This window comes from Pteropus medius, unplaced genomic scaffold (assembly GCF_902729225.1).
Source record: "Pteropus medius unplaced genomic scaffold, Ma_sr-lr_union100, whole genome shotgun sequence".
Lineage (NCBI taxonomy): Eukaryota > Metazoa > Chordata > Mammalia > Chiroptera > Pteropodidae > Pteropus > Pteropus medius.
Genome location: NW_024344370.1, coordinates 7,038,693 through 7,053,889, shown reverse-complemented (window position 1 = coordinate 7,053,889; position 15,197 = coordinate 7,038,693). Strand labels below are relative to the sequence as shown.

Below are 15,197 nucleotides of genomic sequence, written 5' to 3'. Positions count from 1 at the left end.
TTCCCATAACTTTTTTCCTCCAAAAGGATGAAGCCATCACGTAATGATAAATAGCAGAACTTTTGTCACTTACATATACTTTCTTGAACTTTCACCTTAGGCCTCTGAGGAAACACTGCATTCCAGTAATGAAGAAGAAGACCCTGTCCGAGCCATGGGACCCTATCTGGTGCGGAGGCTTTCGTGCCGCAATGTTCAGCTTCCCCCTCTGGCCTTCCGACAGTTGGAACAAGCTGACTTGAAAAGTGAATCAGAGAACATTCAAAGACCGACCAGCCTCCCCCTGAAGATTTTGCCACTGATCGCTATCACTTCTGCAGACTCCAGTGGGTGAGTGCCCTTGGGCGACATTTCTCCATTTTATATTTTGGATGGCGATTACTTTCTGTGGTGTTTTGAGATTTTGTGGCTCATTGCTTGGGTTGAGTGGGAGGAAAATGGGGTTTCTAGAGCCAAAAGAAAGAAGAGTGACTTTTCTCAGGTAACATCACTATCTCTGGAGGAGGAAACATTTTAGTCAAAATGTTTACAAGAAGAAGTTGAAAGGTATTAGTGAATGATAATAAACATCTGGGCAAGGGGACTTGGACTTGTCAAATTAATATTGGTCATATGTGATTTAATAGAAAATCTTAACAAATGAGAACTAATGGACAAATTACTGTGTAGACATACGTATCTGGACACAATAGGCAGTGTTCATTGATGCAAAATAAATTTGAATCAAAGAGATTGTATTGTAATTAGAATCAAAGGAAACATGCAATTATATTTATGAACCTAGTAATTTGGCCTCTGACACTGAGGTATTGCTTACCAGAATACTGTTTCAGTTCCCAGTATGAGGTTATTTTATTTAGTATTGGTATATATAGAAGAATCACACATAGTCATGTCTTTGTAATGTAGCCATTGTATTTCCTATTCGACAGAGAGTTTTCTTTCTGTCTGGTTTACCAGTGGAGTTTTACTCTTTAATTTCAATATCACAGGGTAATAAATTGTGAAAGAAAGTAAAGATAGTAGGCACATCCATTTTTGTTTTGACCAGCTGCATTTTTAAGAAGCTGAGATAGAAAAGAGGAGTAAGTCAGTGGTCCATACTTGGACAGACTTTTGAGTATTTCCTATGACGATAAGGACAAAGTAATTTATTATGTTATAAATTTATTTCCTGCCAAATCTAAGGCATGTCCAAAGAAGGTACCTTTTAGATTTTTGTAGCAGTTGTTAGAAAAATTGTGATCAGAAGAAATATGGCCAGTAACTGTCCTCTATGATATTGAATTTAGCTGTTTGAATTGTTATAGACCAGTTCAAAGGATCTACATCATTAAAAGGTATGATGAAATTACAACTAAGTAAATAAAAAGATAACAAAATTTTTATTTTGAAGCAATGGTAAAAGGAAATGTGTGGGTTTTTTTTTTTTTTGATCCATATTTAAAGAAGGACGTGTATCTCTTGATCAGACACACTAAAGCAGGTGGGGCTTCTCTATGGCAGCTCGAATTGAACATTCTTTGAAAAATGCTGTCTCAAAAAACCTATTTTCCCTCTCTTTGGGATCAACACCACTCTCGTTCATCTGTGTAGAGGGCAGGATTCACAGATATCAGGTGTGTCAAGGGCCACCAAGACCACCCCTAGATTCAATTATTTGCTAGAAGAGCTCCCAGGATTCAGCAGATAGTCATATTTATGGCTGAGATTTATTACAGCAGAAGCATACCAAGCAAAATTAGAAAAGAGAAAGGCACATGGGCCAAAATCTTGAGAAAAACATACACAAGCTTCCAAGTTCTACTGTCCCAGTAGAGTCAGAAAGGATGCACTTAGCTCCTCCAATAATGAGTTGTGACAATATGTGTGAAATGTAGTCAAGAGGGAAGCCTTCTACCAGGGAAGCCTATTAAAGACTCAGTGCTTATATGAGGTATCTGTAATAGTCAAACTCATAGAAACAGAGAATAGAATGGCTGTTGCCAGGGGCTGGGGGTAAGAGAAATGGAGAATTGCTATTTAATGGGTATATAGTTTCAATTATGCAAGATGAATAAGCTCTAGAGATGTGTTGTACAAGATTGTGCCTATAATTAACAACACTGTATTATGCACTTAAAATTTTGTCTAGGGGATAGATCTCATATTAAATGTTCATAACACAATAAAAAAAGAAAAAAAAGAAAAGAAAAATAAATTCCTTGCCCAGAATTGTTTTTAGGGCTGCTCACTTAGGAACCCTCTGCTAGCATGTGCCTAAATTCCAGATTCCCAGAAGGAAAGCAGTTGTTCAGCATAAACCACATTTCTTGCACAAACAGTTTAGGTGCTGTGAGCCACTCACTTTTCAGAGAATGGTGAGAACCCAAGTTCCCAGATACCAGCTAAGGGCCAACCTTTCAAATAGGCTTTTCTAAAAATAATACTCTCAGGCTCTTCTGCACAGCAGGTTTACATTAGAATCATTACCTTGCTTTTTCTACATTTGAAGAAGAAATTATAATTATAAATAAAATAAAAATATATACTAATTTAAGCCTGTATGTATTCAATTAACTTTGATATCTTAAGAAATGTGGTGGCTAAATACGATTTCTCATTTTAAGCTATCATTATAGCAAGTGCCCTTAAAAGAAAATTGTATAATATATTTAATATATCTCTATGTAGTTGGGCAATGTGTATAATTAAAAATTTTACATAAAAGCTAAGCTAATTTAATTAAATATAAATGTGTCGCTAAAAACAAATAGTCTCCAAGTACCAAGGAACTTAGAGATTCAGAATTGTCTGTTGACACTACTTCTGTTGGTTCAAAGTTTGTTTCCTTTTTAATCAAGTGAAAGCAAAATTGTGTTTACCATTTACAAATTTATTCAATATTTTGGGGGAAAGAATTTGTGTTTTTAAAGGATGTAACAAGAGTGACTTGTCTATACTAGAAGGCAGCCAGGAGAAACCAAGGACAAGAGAAACAATAAGAAACAGAGACTAAAGCTATATTAAAGGGACTATCATTATCTTAGGAAGCAAAAATAATTCGTGAATTGAGTATTTGAGAAACAGATAATTAAAGAGTTTAATTTGCAAGAATTTCTAAGGTTTGGAAGGAAAGTATAAAGTCAAGTCAGGAATTATACTCTGTAGCTATTTCAGTTAACCAAGAACCCCAGATTCCTTCACAGCTATCAGAACGAGTAAGTGGGACATTCAGACTAGTTTAGCTAGGGTTGTCTACAGCCCAGTTTCCCACTATTAAAGATTAATATGCCTCTAGGTTTCAGTGTCAACCTACACAGAGACATTGGTAGTTGTAAATTTTTGATGGGAAAAGAGACTTTTTATGCTTTTTGAATTTATTTTCCATAATTTATTAACATCTTAACTTTTTGCTTTCTTCTGATGTGTCAGTACATTAGACACTTGCTCTGTCAAATGTCACACAGTGGGTCTAGAGATTTACACTACCTCTTTAGAAACTCACGGTATAGCCCCAAGAATAATTGGTTTCTGAAGGGAACTTTGGCTTGCAAAAATTAGTGTGATGAGTGCCAGCTATTAGCTTCCTCATGAAGTGTCTGCATGAAGAGGGCTTTTCATAATTAACACTTCCATAATTCAACTTTTTTTTTAACCAGGCAACATGAATGTGTTCAAAGATACTCTATTTAACAATTCTCTTTGAGTACGCCTAAGGTGAGGTTGTGTGTATTGTGATTTAACAACCTTTAGAAATGTTTAATGATTACAAAACAGAATTATAAGATCTAGAATGCTGAGGACCTTCAGTTCATCCACTAGTTAGTTTTCCATATAGGGTGAGATTACTCAGGCCTCACTGAATCACTGAAGTAAATGAAAGGAACATCTATTCATGGCTTGAAATGTTATTAACTTTGCAAGGTAATTTGGAATTCCATAGCTTTCTATATTTCCCTCTTACATAGTTTTCTATCTATTTACTTAAAAAAAGAAAAAAAAAAACCCTTGTATTAAGGTGGAATTTGCATGCAGTAAAATATGCGAATCTCAAGTATATATCTAGATCAATTTTTATATATTTAGACACCCATGTAATTATCACCCAATTTTCTAACTTCTGTCACTAAAGACTAGTTTCACCTTTTCTTGGACATCATATGAATGGGCTCATATAGTATGTTCTCCTTGTATCTGGCTTTTATCACTCAAAGTGTTTTTTGTTATTTATTCACGTTGGTGTATGTATCAGTTATTTATTCTTTGTAATTGCAGTATAGTTTCCATTATATGAATAGACTATAATTTACTTATTCATACTCTCTTATTGATAGATATTTGTGTGTTTCTAGTTTGGGTCTATTATGAATAAAGTCACTGTATACTATATTGGTCTTTTTGTGGACGTATGCACTAATTTCTCTTGGTTATATTCCTAGAAGTGGAATTTCTGATTAATAGGTAAGCATATATGTATTTTATTACTGTCCAGTGATTTTGCAAAGTGATATACTTTTTTACTCTCTGACCAGCAATGTATGAGGGTTCCAGTTGTTCTGTGTCCTCACTAACACTGAGCATTCAGTCTTTTTCACTTTAGCTATTCTGGTGAATGCGTAATGGTATTTTACTATGGTTTTAATTTATATTACCCTGATAAATAGTGATATTGCTTACTTCTAATATGTTTATTGAACATTTGGATATCTTCTTTTGTGCTGTGCCCATTTAAATATTTGTCCAGTTTTTCTTTTATTGATTTCTGGGATTGTTTATATATTCTAGACAGGAGTCCTTTGGAGTCCTTTGTTAGATATATGCTAGATTAAATGAATATTTTCTTTCAAACCATGGCTTGCATTTTTACTTCGTTTACTTTTAGTATGGTGTTAACCTTAGTCTCTCAAGTGTGTGTGTGTGTGTGTAAGGAAAAGCGTCCTCTGAAAGGTCAGAGAAAGAAGTGAGAGCTAAAAAAAGAGAGATGGCAAAAAAATTAAGTGGGAGAAAAGAGAAGGATAGACAGAGAAAGAGAGGGAAACTGAAAAAAAGAGTGAAATGTTCAAAATGGAGAAGAAAATAGAAAGAGGGAAATGAACAGAGCTTGATAAAGGGAAAGCAGGTGACAAAAATGACACAACCTACAAAACAATTTTATTTAGAGACAAGGGCAGTTGATCACTTGAATATTGAATGGTAGCAAATAGGACTTCCAGACACTAAGAGACTGACAAAGAAAAGTTGAGAATGAAATGACAGTATCTTCGCGGGCAGAGTATTAAGTGGTAAAGAGTGGGTAATCTGAACATTTATCGTCTGAATTTGAGTCCTGCCTCACCATTTGCTAGCTATATGACCTTGGGAAAGTTATTTCACCACTCTATGAGTTTCTAACTCCTCAAGGGCAAAAATAGGAATAATGGGAGTACCTAACTTCACCTCATAGATTTATTGGGAAGATAAAATACTTAGCTCTGTTTTTGACATATTGTAGGTACTTAACATGTAACTATCACAACTGCCATTACTAGTGCACTTATCATGGAAAATATTGCAACAAATTATGTGTGTTTTTGTTGAACTGATTAGTTTTCTTATTAGAATTATCTTCAAAGGACCTCTACTAATAACTTTTGGGGTAGAGATGGATATTCTAGCAGATTTAAGAGTTAACCAAAAATTTGTTCCTGGTTCAATAAGCTAAGATTGTTATGGACTTGTCACATTTGTATTAAGAAGTATATATCCCACTTTGGCATCTGTCCACAGACATGCCCTGCTTTCAAGTGCTATTCAATTATATTTGAAAGGAGAAGTCCTCTTTACTTCTAACCTCCTTCTTGCTTTGCTTTGTAACAATCCTGACTTCTACTTAGTTCCCTGGTCAGACTCCTTAGGAAGAATTATGAGGTCCTTCTTGTCCCAACTTTGGCACTAGCTTACTTTTCTGGGTGGTCCATGTACCCTTGGAAACTCTGAGGAAGGTTTAACTTATCACACATATGGAAATTGCTCCCTGCAAACAGGTAGGAAGTTGTGGAAGCAGAGGATAAGAGGGAGCTAGTATTAAATCTCTCTAGCTGTGTTTCACTGTTGCATCAGCTATAATAAAATGACAGCCAAGGAACAAGTTGTGCCCTGGTGACATAATGACATATCTCTGGATGGATGTATATTCAGGGATCTGTGTGAGTAGAGAATATTACAAACACTTTCTCATTGCTACTGTCTTATTACTGGTCTGAAGAAGTATAGCGTGTTCATTTCTATTATGATGTCCTATAAAAAAAAAAGATAATGAAAAGAATTTAAAGGAAGAGATGGTTACTCTTGGGAATAAAATAAACTGCCGAACATAGGAGGATAGATTACTTTAGTCAAATAAAGCTTCATTTTGCAAGGATATTCCAGAAATATTTCCTTGAGTTATGTGCCATTCACAGAGGAACTGGTCCCAGATGCCAGTTAGACATTGGGTTCTCTGATCAACTACCCATCATCTAGTGTTCTTGAGTACACACTGTACATTACAGTGAACATAAAAAAGGTAATTTTCAACACTTTGTTACTGAATCAAAATCCAAACAAAAAACAAAAGGAAGACAAACAAGCTTTATTAAAGCAGACATGTAATCTTTCAAATTTGGTCTTTTTAACATAAGAAGGTATTAACATTATTCAGATATTTCATAAATGAAATATTTTGGATATAAAAATTTGTGAAGCTTAAGGGTTGTATTTCGTGATGTACCCACAAGACTTGTACCTTCATATTGGATGTGTGCTCAGGTTTCAAGATGTTTATCTACAAGTTTTTGACATATCGTAGGTACTTAACATGTAAAAATTATGGGGAAGATCTATAACTCACTAGGCAAAGCTTTCCAAAATTGAAAACGGACACATAATTGTGCTTGTGAAAGATTTCTTAGAAATATAATATTCTTGAGCTGTTTTTTTTTTTAATAATCATATAGTATTCTTGGGCTTTTTTTTTTTTAATAATAACTGTGAAGAAGTTGGGAAACACTATATCCAATAATCTTGAAGATACATGCTGTGTAAAAGAAACTGAATAGCTTTGTCTTTGATTTATTTAAATGCAATTTATTTACATAGTATTTGTTGAAACTTCTCAGTATAGCCACAAAATACCACAACACTTTTGTTTCTAAAGAATTGACTCTGATTTCATTAAATCTAGTTTTATATTTGCTTTGAAATTTATGATTTTTGAGATTAATGATTATTGAGATTAAAATTTGGCTCCAATAGTGATGGAACACTTTATCTTTACCATGTAATAGCTTAACAAATGACAACTTACTTCCAGAATCAGTAGTAATTCTTGAATCCAATCTAAAATAAAGGATAAATAATTGACTGTTTTTTTCTCTTACAAATTTGTCTTGTCTTAAATTTACAAGAGTAAGATAATTATTAAATTCTAACTTCTTTTATCAGACTACGATAGTGTCTTTTTTATTTTGTAGTACCTTCTGGCCTTCTAAAAAAGGTTGCCCCAAATAGACTGATACTGCACCACAACATTTCACTATCTATGTGTCAATAAAGTAAAATGTATAAGGGGAAGATTTACTTTTGCAATCAAAGGTTTCTGTCTCACCAGGTTCCCACATTCTTAAAAACACTAAAGAGAGTGGCAACTTGTGCATCTACCACACAAGAGCATCTGGTTCCTGTTTCCAAACCTTTCTTATGCCAATTTTACTTGTTTAATAGTGTAGATTGGTTGGGGAATCCCATATTTTCTAAAAATGAGCCCAGCGAAGCATTTATTTTGCTGTGGAAAGTGATCGAAGAACATAATACTAAGTCAGAGTGCAGAGCTGAAAAAAAGCATTTTGATTATTTCCATCTAAGAATCATAATTTTTCAGCTCCTCAGATAGCTTCCCCCCACCCCAAACACTATTTATTTGACCATCCTTATGTAATAGAATTATTCATCACTGGAGTGTTTAGAGAGAGTTTACAATTCTTTAAAGGTCATGTCCTGTCTTGTAATATTGTGTTTATGAAAAGTAGGTAAAAGCACTCTGAAAATTGTCTTTAATTATTATTATGTGCTGCATAAAGGTATATACTGATTTAAACTTAATATTGACCAAATTATATCACTTCGCGTTATGCAAAACAAGAAAAGTATGTTTAGCTGAAATTCAGGAAAAAATGAAGTTATAGAACTTTTTTTCCCCTACAAATGAGCATTACACAATGACAAAGAGATTTCTTTAAAATAAAAATGTGTGTAGGGAAAGAATTGAAGGAAAAATATATGCCCTCCTGTGTTAAATACACTTTTTTTTTTTTTTGGTTTTGCTGAAAATCCTGGCTAGTTGGTTAGAATTATTTCTATGATTTAGGTTTCATTTATCACACATATTTATCTCATTTGTTTAGAATTTTCTGTCCACTTCAAAGGAATCGGATGGAGCCAGACATTTTTGGACCTATTCCAAATTCGTGGAATTGAGTCAAAATTGTATGTCATCTAGTTGTTTTATCTGGATTGATTTTATTTGATAGATTAGCATCATTTACACTAAAGTTAGTGGCTCTGAGCATGGGAAATGTGACGCCTTTGTCCACTTTTCCAAATGAGCTTTATCTCAGGATGTTCTAACTTTTATTGCAATGTGATTCCTAAAAAAAAATCTGTAACTAATGGTGAATGTCATAGCAAATACACACAGGCACATACAAACTACTCGTTATGTGGAAACTATATTTAGAAATTCAAAACTTTAGTATACATGATTAAGGAATTTAAACTATATAGTTTACAGTATACAAATAAGATTTATAATATAAATTTTAGAATATATAACTATCATATTTCACAATTCACTTTCCAGAACCTTCCCAATTTTCAGTCGTATATTTTAGAGTGCTCTCCCTCTTCACTAACTGTTCTGTGCCCCAATTAACACATAACTTTGGCTTTCTTATTTCTGCAATATTATTTAATTTAGATTGACTTTATTTCATGAAGTCATATATTTTCACTCATATTACATTATCTAGATAAATTTTGTAAATATAAAAATTATTTATGCATTAATCTGACAAATAGTATCTTGCATTTGCTGTAATCCGAGCTATGAGCTGGAGACAAAGGGCTCAATAAAGCCAACATAGTCTCTTCATTCATAGAATTTGGAATCCAGTAAGGCACACAAACAAAAAACAGGCAGCTACAATCCTGTTTGTTAGATATAATGTACAAATATGACTGAGGATGTATGGAGTAATGTAGGCTATATCATAGGATTGCAAACTAGCATAGGCTTGTGAAGAACTGACACCTAAGCTGAGACCTAAAAGAAGATGGTACCCAGCAGAGAGAACTGCAGAGAAAAAGTCCAGGGACAAGAGAAAGCAGGATGTCTGCATTCAAAAAAACTCTTATGCATAGCTAGACCTAAGGGTCATATTAAAGATACAGTTAATAATAATTACCATTAATTTTTCATGTATCCGATATGTGAGGTTTTGCAATATTCTCTAGGAGTGTGATCAGCCAAGGTACAGGCACCAAGAAGCAAAATGTTCAACTGATCTCAAATTAGAAAGTAGGGTATAAGGTAGAAAAATAGGGAAAGAGATTTGAAGGTATTTGCAATATAGTAAAAGAAGTGGTGAATTGTGGCAACTAAGCTGGGTATGAAAATGAGTGAATATAGTGAAATAAGTCAGACAGAAAAAGTTGAGAACTATATGATTGCACTCTTATGTGGGATATAAAACTGAAAGCAACAAACGAACAAGAAAAACAGAGACTCATGGACATGGACAACAGTTTAGTAGTTACCAGAGGGAAGAGGGGGCAGTAGATAAGAGTAAAGGGTGTCAAATATATGGTGATGGAAGGATATTTAACTTTGGGTGATGAACATACAATGCAATATACATATGATAATTTTCTTAACCAATGTCACCCCAATACATTTAATAAAATAAAAAAGGTGGTACAAACATAGAAAAAGTTTGAGGTCTCTGGAAGTCTCTATGATGTCAAACAGGAGAAAGAATAACTGAGCAAGCTGAAAAGATAGGTTATATTTGGAAGACAGAATATTTGAAGCTTCAGATTTAAGTGTTAGAGGACATTTAAGGTGTTGTCAATGTGTAGAGGGGTGCCAAGGAAAGTGACTGTGGTGGAAAAGAAGTAGTCAAGGAATTGAGAGATTTGGACATGAGGTGACTCCTCCGCATCAACAATGAAGTCACTCAGGATAGCAGCAGGACTAAGATGTCAAGATGCGAACAAGTGGACAGTTTTCAATAAATGGGACATAGTGACCAGGGAGACTGTCAGAAGTCAGTGATGAAGTAGAGTTGATTGGTATGGATGTCAAAGGAGAGGTTTTACAAGAGAGTGAAGGAGTAATGACCAGCAATTTAATGTAAGAATGAGCAGTGCATCAACCCCATCTCTGGAAGAAGCACAGGGCACTGTAACAAGAGCAGCCTTGCCTCTCCAGTGTGCCGTGGAAAAGTGACATTCGCAACAAAGAGCCAAATTGAAAGAAGGCAATGTGCGCTGACTGTTAGTGTTCTAGCTGAGGATAAATGCAAGTCTGTTTACCACAAAACAAGGGGTCCAGAAGACCTAACTATAAAATGGAGAAAGAACAAGAGTGGGTGTTTGGACAGGAGAGATAAATCATAAAGCAATATGGAGATAGGAACTGGAAGAACACAGACATTAATAATCTATCTGAGTGATTCTCTGAGATATAATTATTATAGCCGAATTCCAAAACATTTTCAAGAATTAATATAGCTGCTCTCTCACAGATTTTGAGAGAGGGAAGTGGAGTCTAGTTAGTTTCTTAGAATGGCAGTGGAGGTTATCCTAATCCAAATAAGGAGGTTTCCAATGGTATTTCTTGTTTCCTAGTACTTTCATCATCTGCTGGAAATAGCACCAGCTTCTTGTGTTTGGGGAATTTTGCATCTTTCAAGTTACTCAGCTGTGTCCTCTTTTTGTTACAGGCTGTTGACTATGGATAAGGATCTTATTTTTTATAATATGCATTATCTTTTTAGTCAAATATTCTATTTTAAATAACTTTTTTGTATTTAATGCTAATTATTTTGCCAATTATAATAACAACTTAGGTATTTTGAATTAGCATTTGTGCTTTTCTTTTAAGAATTTCCTTTATTAGAAATGACTGTTGTCTTAAACAATACTGCTTTCTTAAATATTCTTAAATACTATTTCTGAGATTCAAATATTAATCCAGTTCATCATGCTGCCAATTGTAACTGTAAAATCTAGAATGAAATTGAATTCTATGTAGATAAATTCTATTCATAGAAAACTTTCTTCAATAAATAGGGAAACTAATGTGACCCTAGTGAAATAACAGAAAGACATGTACATATAATTTTTTTCCTTAACTTGGATGTAACGTATTATTTGCAGACTTTATCTTACAGCAAACTGTGTTCATAGTAATTTTAATTTAAAACTATCTGATAGAGTTATGTGTTTAAGACCTGGGACTGAAAACCTTGATATGATGTCTCCACAAACACAATTTTTAAATTCTGGTCTTTTCTGTAACTTTGTGAGGTTCATTTTAAAAATTTGTTTTCTTTTACTTCTCACTGTTTGAAATATAATTTGTGCCTAGAATTTAGTAACTGTAGAGTATTTCATGTATGTGAAATGCCTTAGCAAAGGATATTAATTATACCCTACAGAGATCCAAGCAGAAAGGGCTTCATTTGTCTTAAGAAGAAATGTAGAAGTTAATGGATTTTCATGGGAATACTACAAAAAATAAAGACTAGGATTCATATCTTTTTATTTTGATTTACAACACCTGATATGTTTTGTTTAATATCCACTGGGGGAAAAAAAAAACTGAGGTGAGGGCTAATGATTTTAGGTTTATTATGCATTTCCATAAACTTGCCCAATAAGTGAAAATGTCATTTTCAGTTGGCAAAACAGTGAATGGAAATAATAAAAATACACATTCATGGATTATCACTTGGTCATTAAGACAATCATTATGATAACTATATGATAACATAGAAGTATTTGGAACCCTTTGGGAAGAAACTCAAAATATGTAAGTATATCCATGTTTAAGTTACAGCACTGAAAAATATATACCTACATGTGGCTAAGAACTGGAAAAAATATGTAAATAATTATCTATTTTTGAATAACAGGAATGTAGTTATTTTTCTTCTCATCTTGATTTCTATTAATGAAACTATTTGTCTTATCAGTAAAATTATAGTAAAAATTGCATTCATGCTTTATTTTCAGTTTCATTCATCAAAGTATCTATTGAGCCTTTAGCAATATGACAGATACTATTTTAGGTGCTGAGAGTATATTTATGAATAGATAAACATAAAATTCATGGTATGTTGTTTCTCACGTGTAATTCAATAGAAATTTGGCAAATTTGAGGGAGAGAGGACTACTTGGACCTTTCAGAGTTCTGATCATTTTGGGTAACCATGCCTCTGTTGGCTGCAGACCTCCTAAAATATCACTAGCAGAACATATTGATCAACTATACAACTAATACTTAGTTTTGCTGAAATAAAGGAGAATACCACCTTTAAACTTAGAAATATTTCAGAAGGGGGACATAAAAAAAAGGATATTTATAAGGCTTTAAAGCCTGGTCTTCTAGGTAAAAAAAGAAAAATGGTTGAGATCGAGCAGAATTTAAGGATCTAGTAGCTTTGGGTTAGTGGGGTCTTGAAATGGAATGAGGGTCTTAAAGTGAGCCTTGATGAGCAAATTGTTAGTTTTGATAAATAAGCTATTTTAGTTGGTTTATACTCTTAACATTTCAAGAACAAGCATTCCATAGAGAAGGTATCTAAGCAATTCTTATCTGGTCCCTGAATTTGTTTAGCACTAAAGCAAGCCCTTAAACTTTGAGGCAAACTTGTTTAGGGCTGAGACGGGAAAGTATTTGGTGTTAATTCTCACCTCCTTCTTTGTGAATGAGCTTAGGTGATATGGTCTGAATGTTTGCGTCCCCAACAAATTCTTAGGTTGAAATCCTAACCCCAAAGGAGATGGTATTAGGACAGGTTCCTTTGGAAGGCGATTAGGTCATGAAAGTGGAGCCCTCGTGAATGGGATTAGTGCCCTTATAATGGAGGCCCCAGAGAGCTCCATCACCCCTTTCACCATGTGAGGTCACAGACAAAAGGCCATCTATGAACCGGAAAGTGGGCCTTTACCAGATACTGAATTTGCTAGTGACTTGATCTTAGACTTCCCAGATTCCAAAACTGTGAGAAATAAATTTCTGTTGTTTATAAGTCACCCCACTTATTATATTCTGTTATAGCAGCCTGAGTAGACTAGGACACTAGATTTGATACTCATTTAGCCAGACATTGCAACAAGACAGGTGCTCCTCCGCATCTTTTTCTTTTCTTAAATTTCTATTACTGTCACTCCTTTGCTTGGGAATGTTACCTTAGGAGTAGTAAGAAGGATGAGAACTCAAGGAAGGTAAGGTGTAGAAAGTTGGCTTGACCACATGGTCAATCTGATGCTTCCAGCCAGGACTTTGAATCTTGAGGGGTTGGCTCAGACCCACCATCATATGTACCACTATCGAATGGAAAAGTTAGTGGCATGATGGTTGTGGCTGGTGACAGTGTGACCAGGGATGGGATGTGCCAAGGTGGTGAGCAGCAGGGTCCTAGCAGACTGATCCTGTCATTCCCTCCTAGCTGCTCATGCCTGTACTGGATCCTGCTCAAATCTGATTCTTCAAGCTCCCTGTCCATTCCTACTTCTGTCCTATATTTTTTGACCATTTTTTTCCTTCTTAAGTTCATCAGTGTGGATTTTTGGTTTGTACAGTGCACAGCCATTGAATTTATTATGAGGCTTTACCATTCTAGAAACCAAAGTAGAGGAAGAGCTCTGACTTTTCCAAAACTTTAATTATAAAATCAGTAACAAAAGTTAGTACAGAAGAACCAAAGGGAAAAATCAAATTTTCATTTCAGTGCATTCTTTTAACATAAAAGGGTAACAAAAAGGAGTCTCTTGAGATGTCTCTAGCAAAGTTTATGAAGCTCTCAGTAAGGAGACATGACAGGGCTTCATTGTAATTACTTCCTTTTGACTATTCAAACTGGTAGGCTTAAAATGGACTCCTAATGAGAGTGTTTTGCACTGCAATTAATTAAGTACATTTTAATTACAAATTGCATGTCTTTTTTCTCTGGAGAATATTCTTCCTCTACAAGTACTACTTTATCTAAAACTCTCTCTTTGTCTCTCTCTGTCTCTCTCTCTCTCTCCCTCTCTCTCTCTCATTGAAAAGACATTTTCCCTGAAAAAAAAAATTACTGTTTTTAGTCCCCTGAGAAAGGCTTCCCTTTCAATACGGTAACATATGTTTACCTAACTCTTCCTTACACCTAGTGCTAAATTTATCAGAGTTGTTCCTGATATAAAATTTTGAAGGCAGTTGTGAGGAAAAAGACGAGAAATGTCAATTACATTTTTGTTACAGGTGTCCTTGTCCTTTAGAAGTCATTAATTTTTGTTGTGTGGGTGTTTGTGCATGCATGCACATGCACGTGTGCATGCACGTGTGTGTCCACATGTGTGTGCACATGTGTGTGTGCATGTGTGTACACATGTGTGCAATCTACTTCAGAAGTATTTTAGAAATAGATAATTTCCCAAACCTTATCATCAGGCTTCAGGGCCAGCTTCTGGCAGAGAGAACACGAGCACATTGACTCAGCATTTTCAGAAACCCATGAGTGTACTCTTTTCCTTCTTCATGCCCTCTTTCTATCTTAATACACTGTCTTAATTATATTCACAGCTTTTTAACCTCAATTATAATTCTATGCTTCAAAATTTGTTTTCTTCTCCCACCTTCCCTCATAGAAAAGTATCTATTCTTATGGTAGATGTTCTAGTCAAATAGAAAGAATCTAATAAGGCCACTCTTCGTGAAACAGCAATTGTATCAATTAACTTGCTGGCTTGTTCCAATGCTAATGGTGGAATTGTGAGAAAAAAATTGATGGATATTTAAACTTTTAAAATTCTTCAAATATTAATTGCATATACAGTACTATTTCTTATAGCTGGGAAAAAATAAGTTGGTTTAACAAAAAAATGCAATTGGAATAGTTTAGAAACATATTCTAGCATTGAAAATAACAATT

At 34.4% G+C, this 15,197-nt stretch overlaps 1 protein-coding gene across 5 annotated transcripts in view; it reads left to right on the top strand.

Annotated features, from left to right (window-relative positions):
• The window catches only part of PDE4D (phosphodiesterase 4D), a 1,171,348-nt gene that overhangs the window by 353,662 nt on the left and 802,489 nt on the right, over nt 1–15,197 (top strand). For all 5 annotated transcript variants that reach the window (XM_039870226.1, XM_039870237.1, XM_039870235.1 and 2 more), the window contains one exon: nt 101–330. In XM_039870226.1, coding sequence (XP_039726160.1) covers nt 101–330 — 230 coding nt within the window. The remainder of the gene's footprint in view (nt 1–100; nt 331–15,197) is intronic.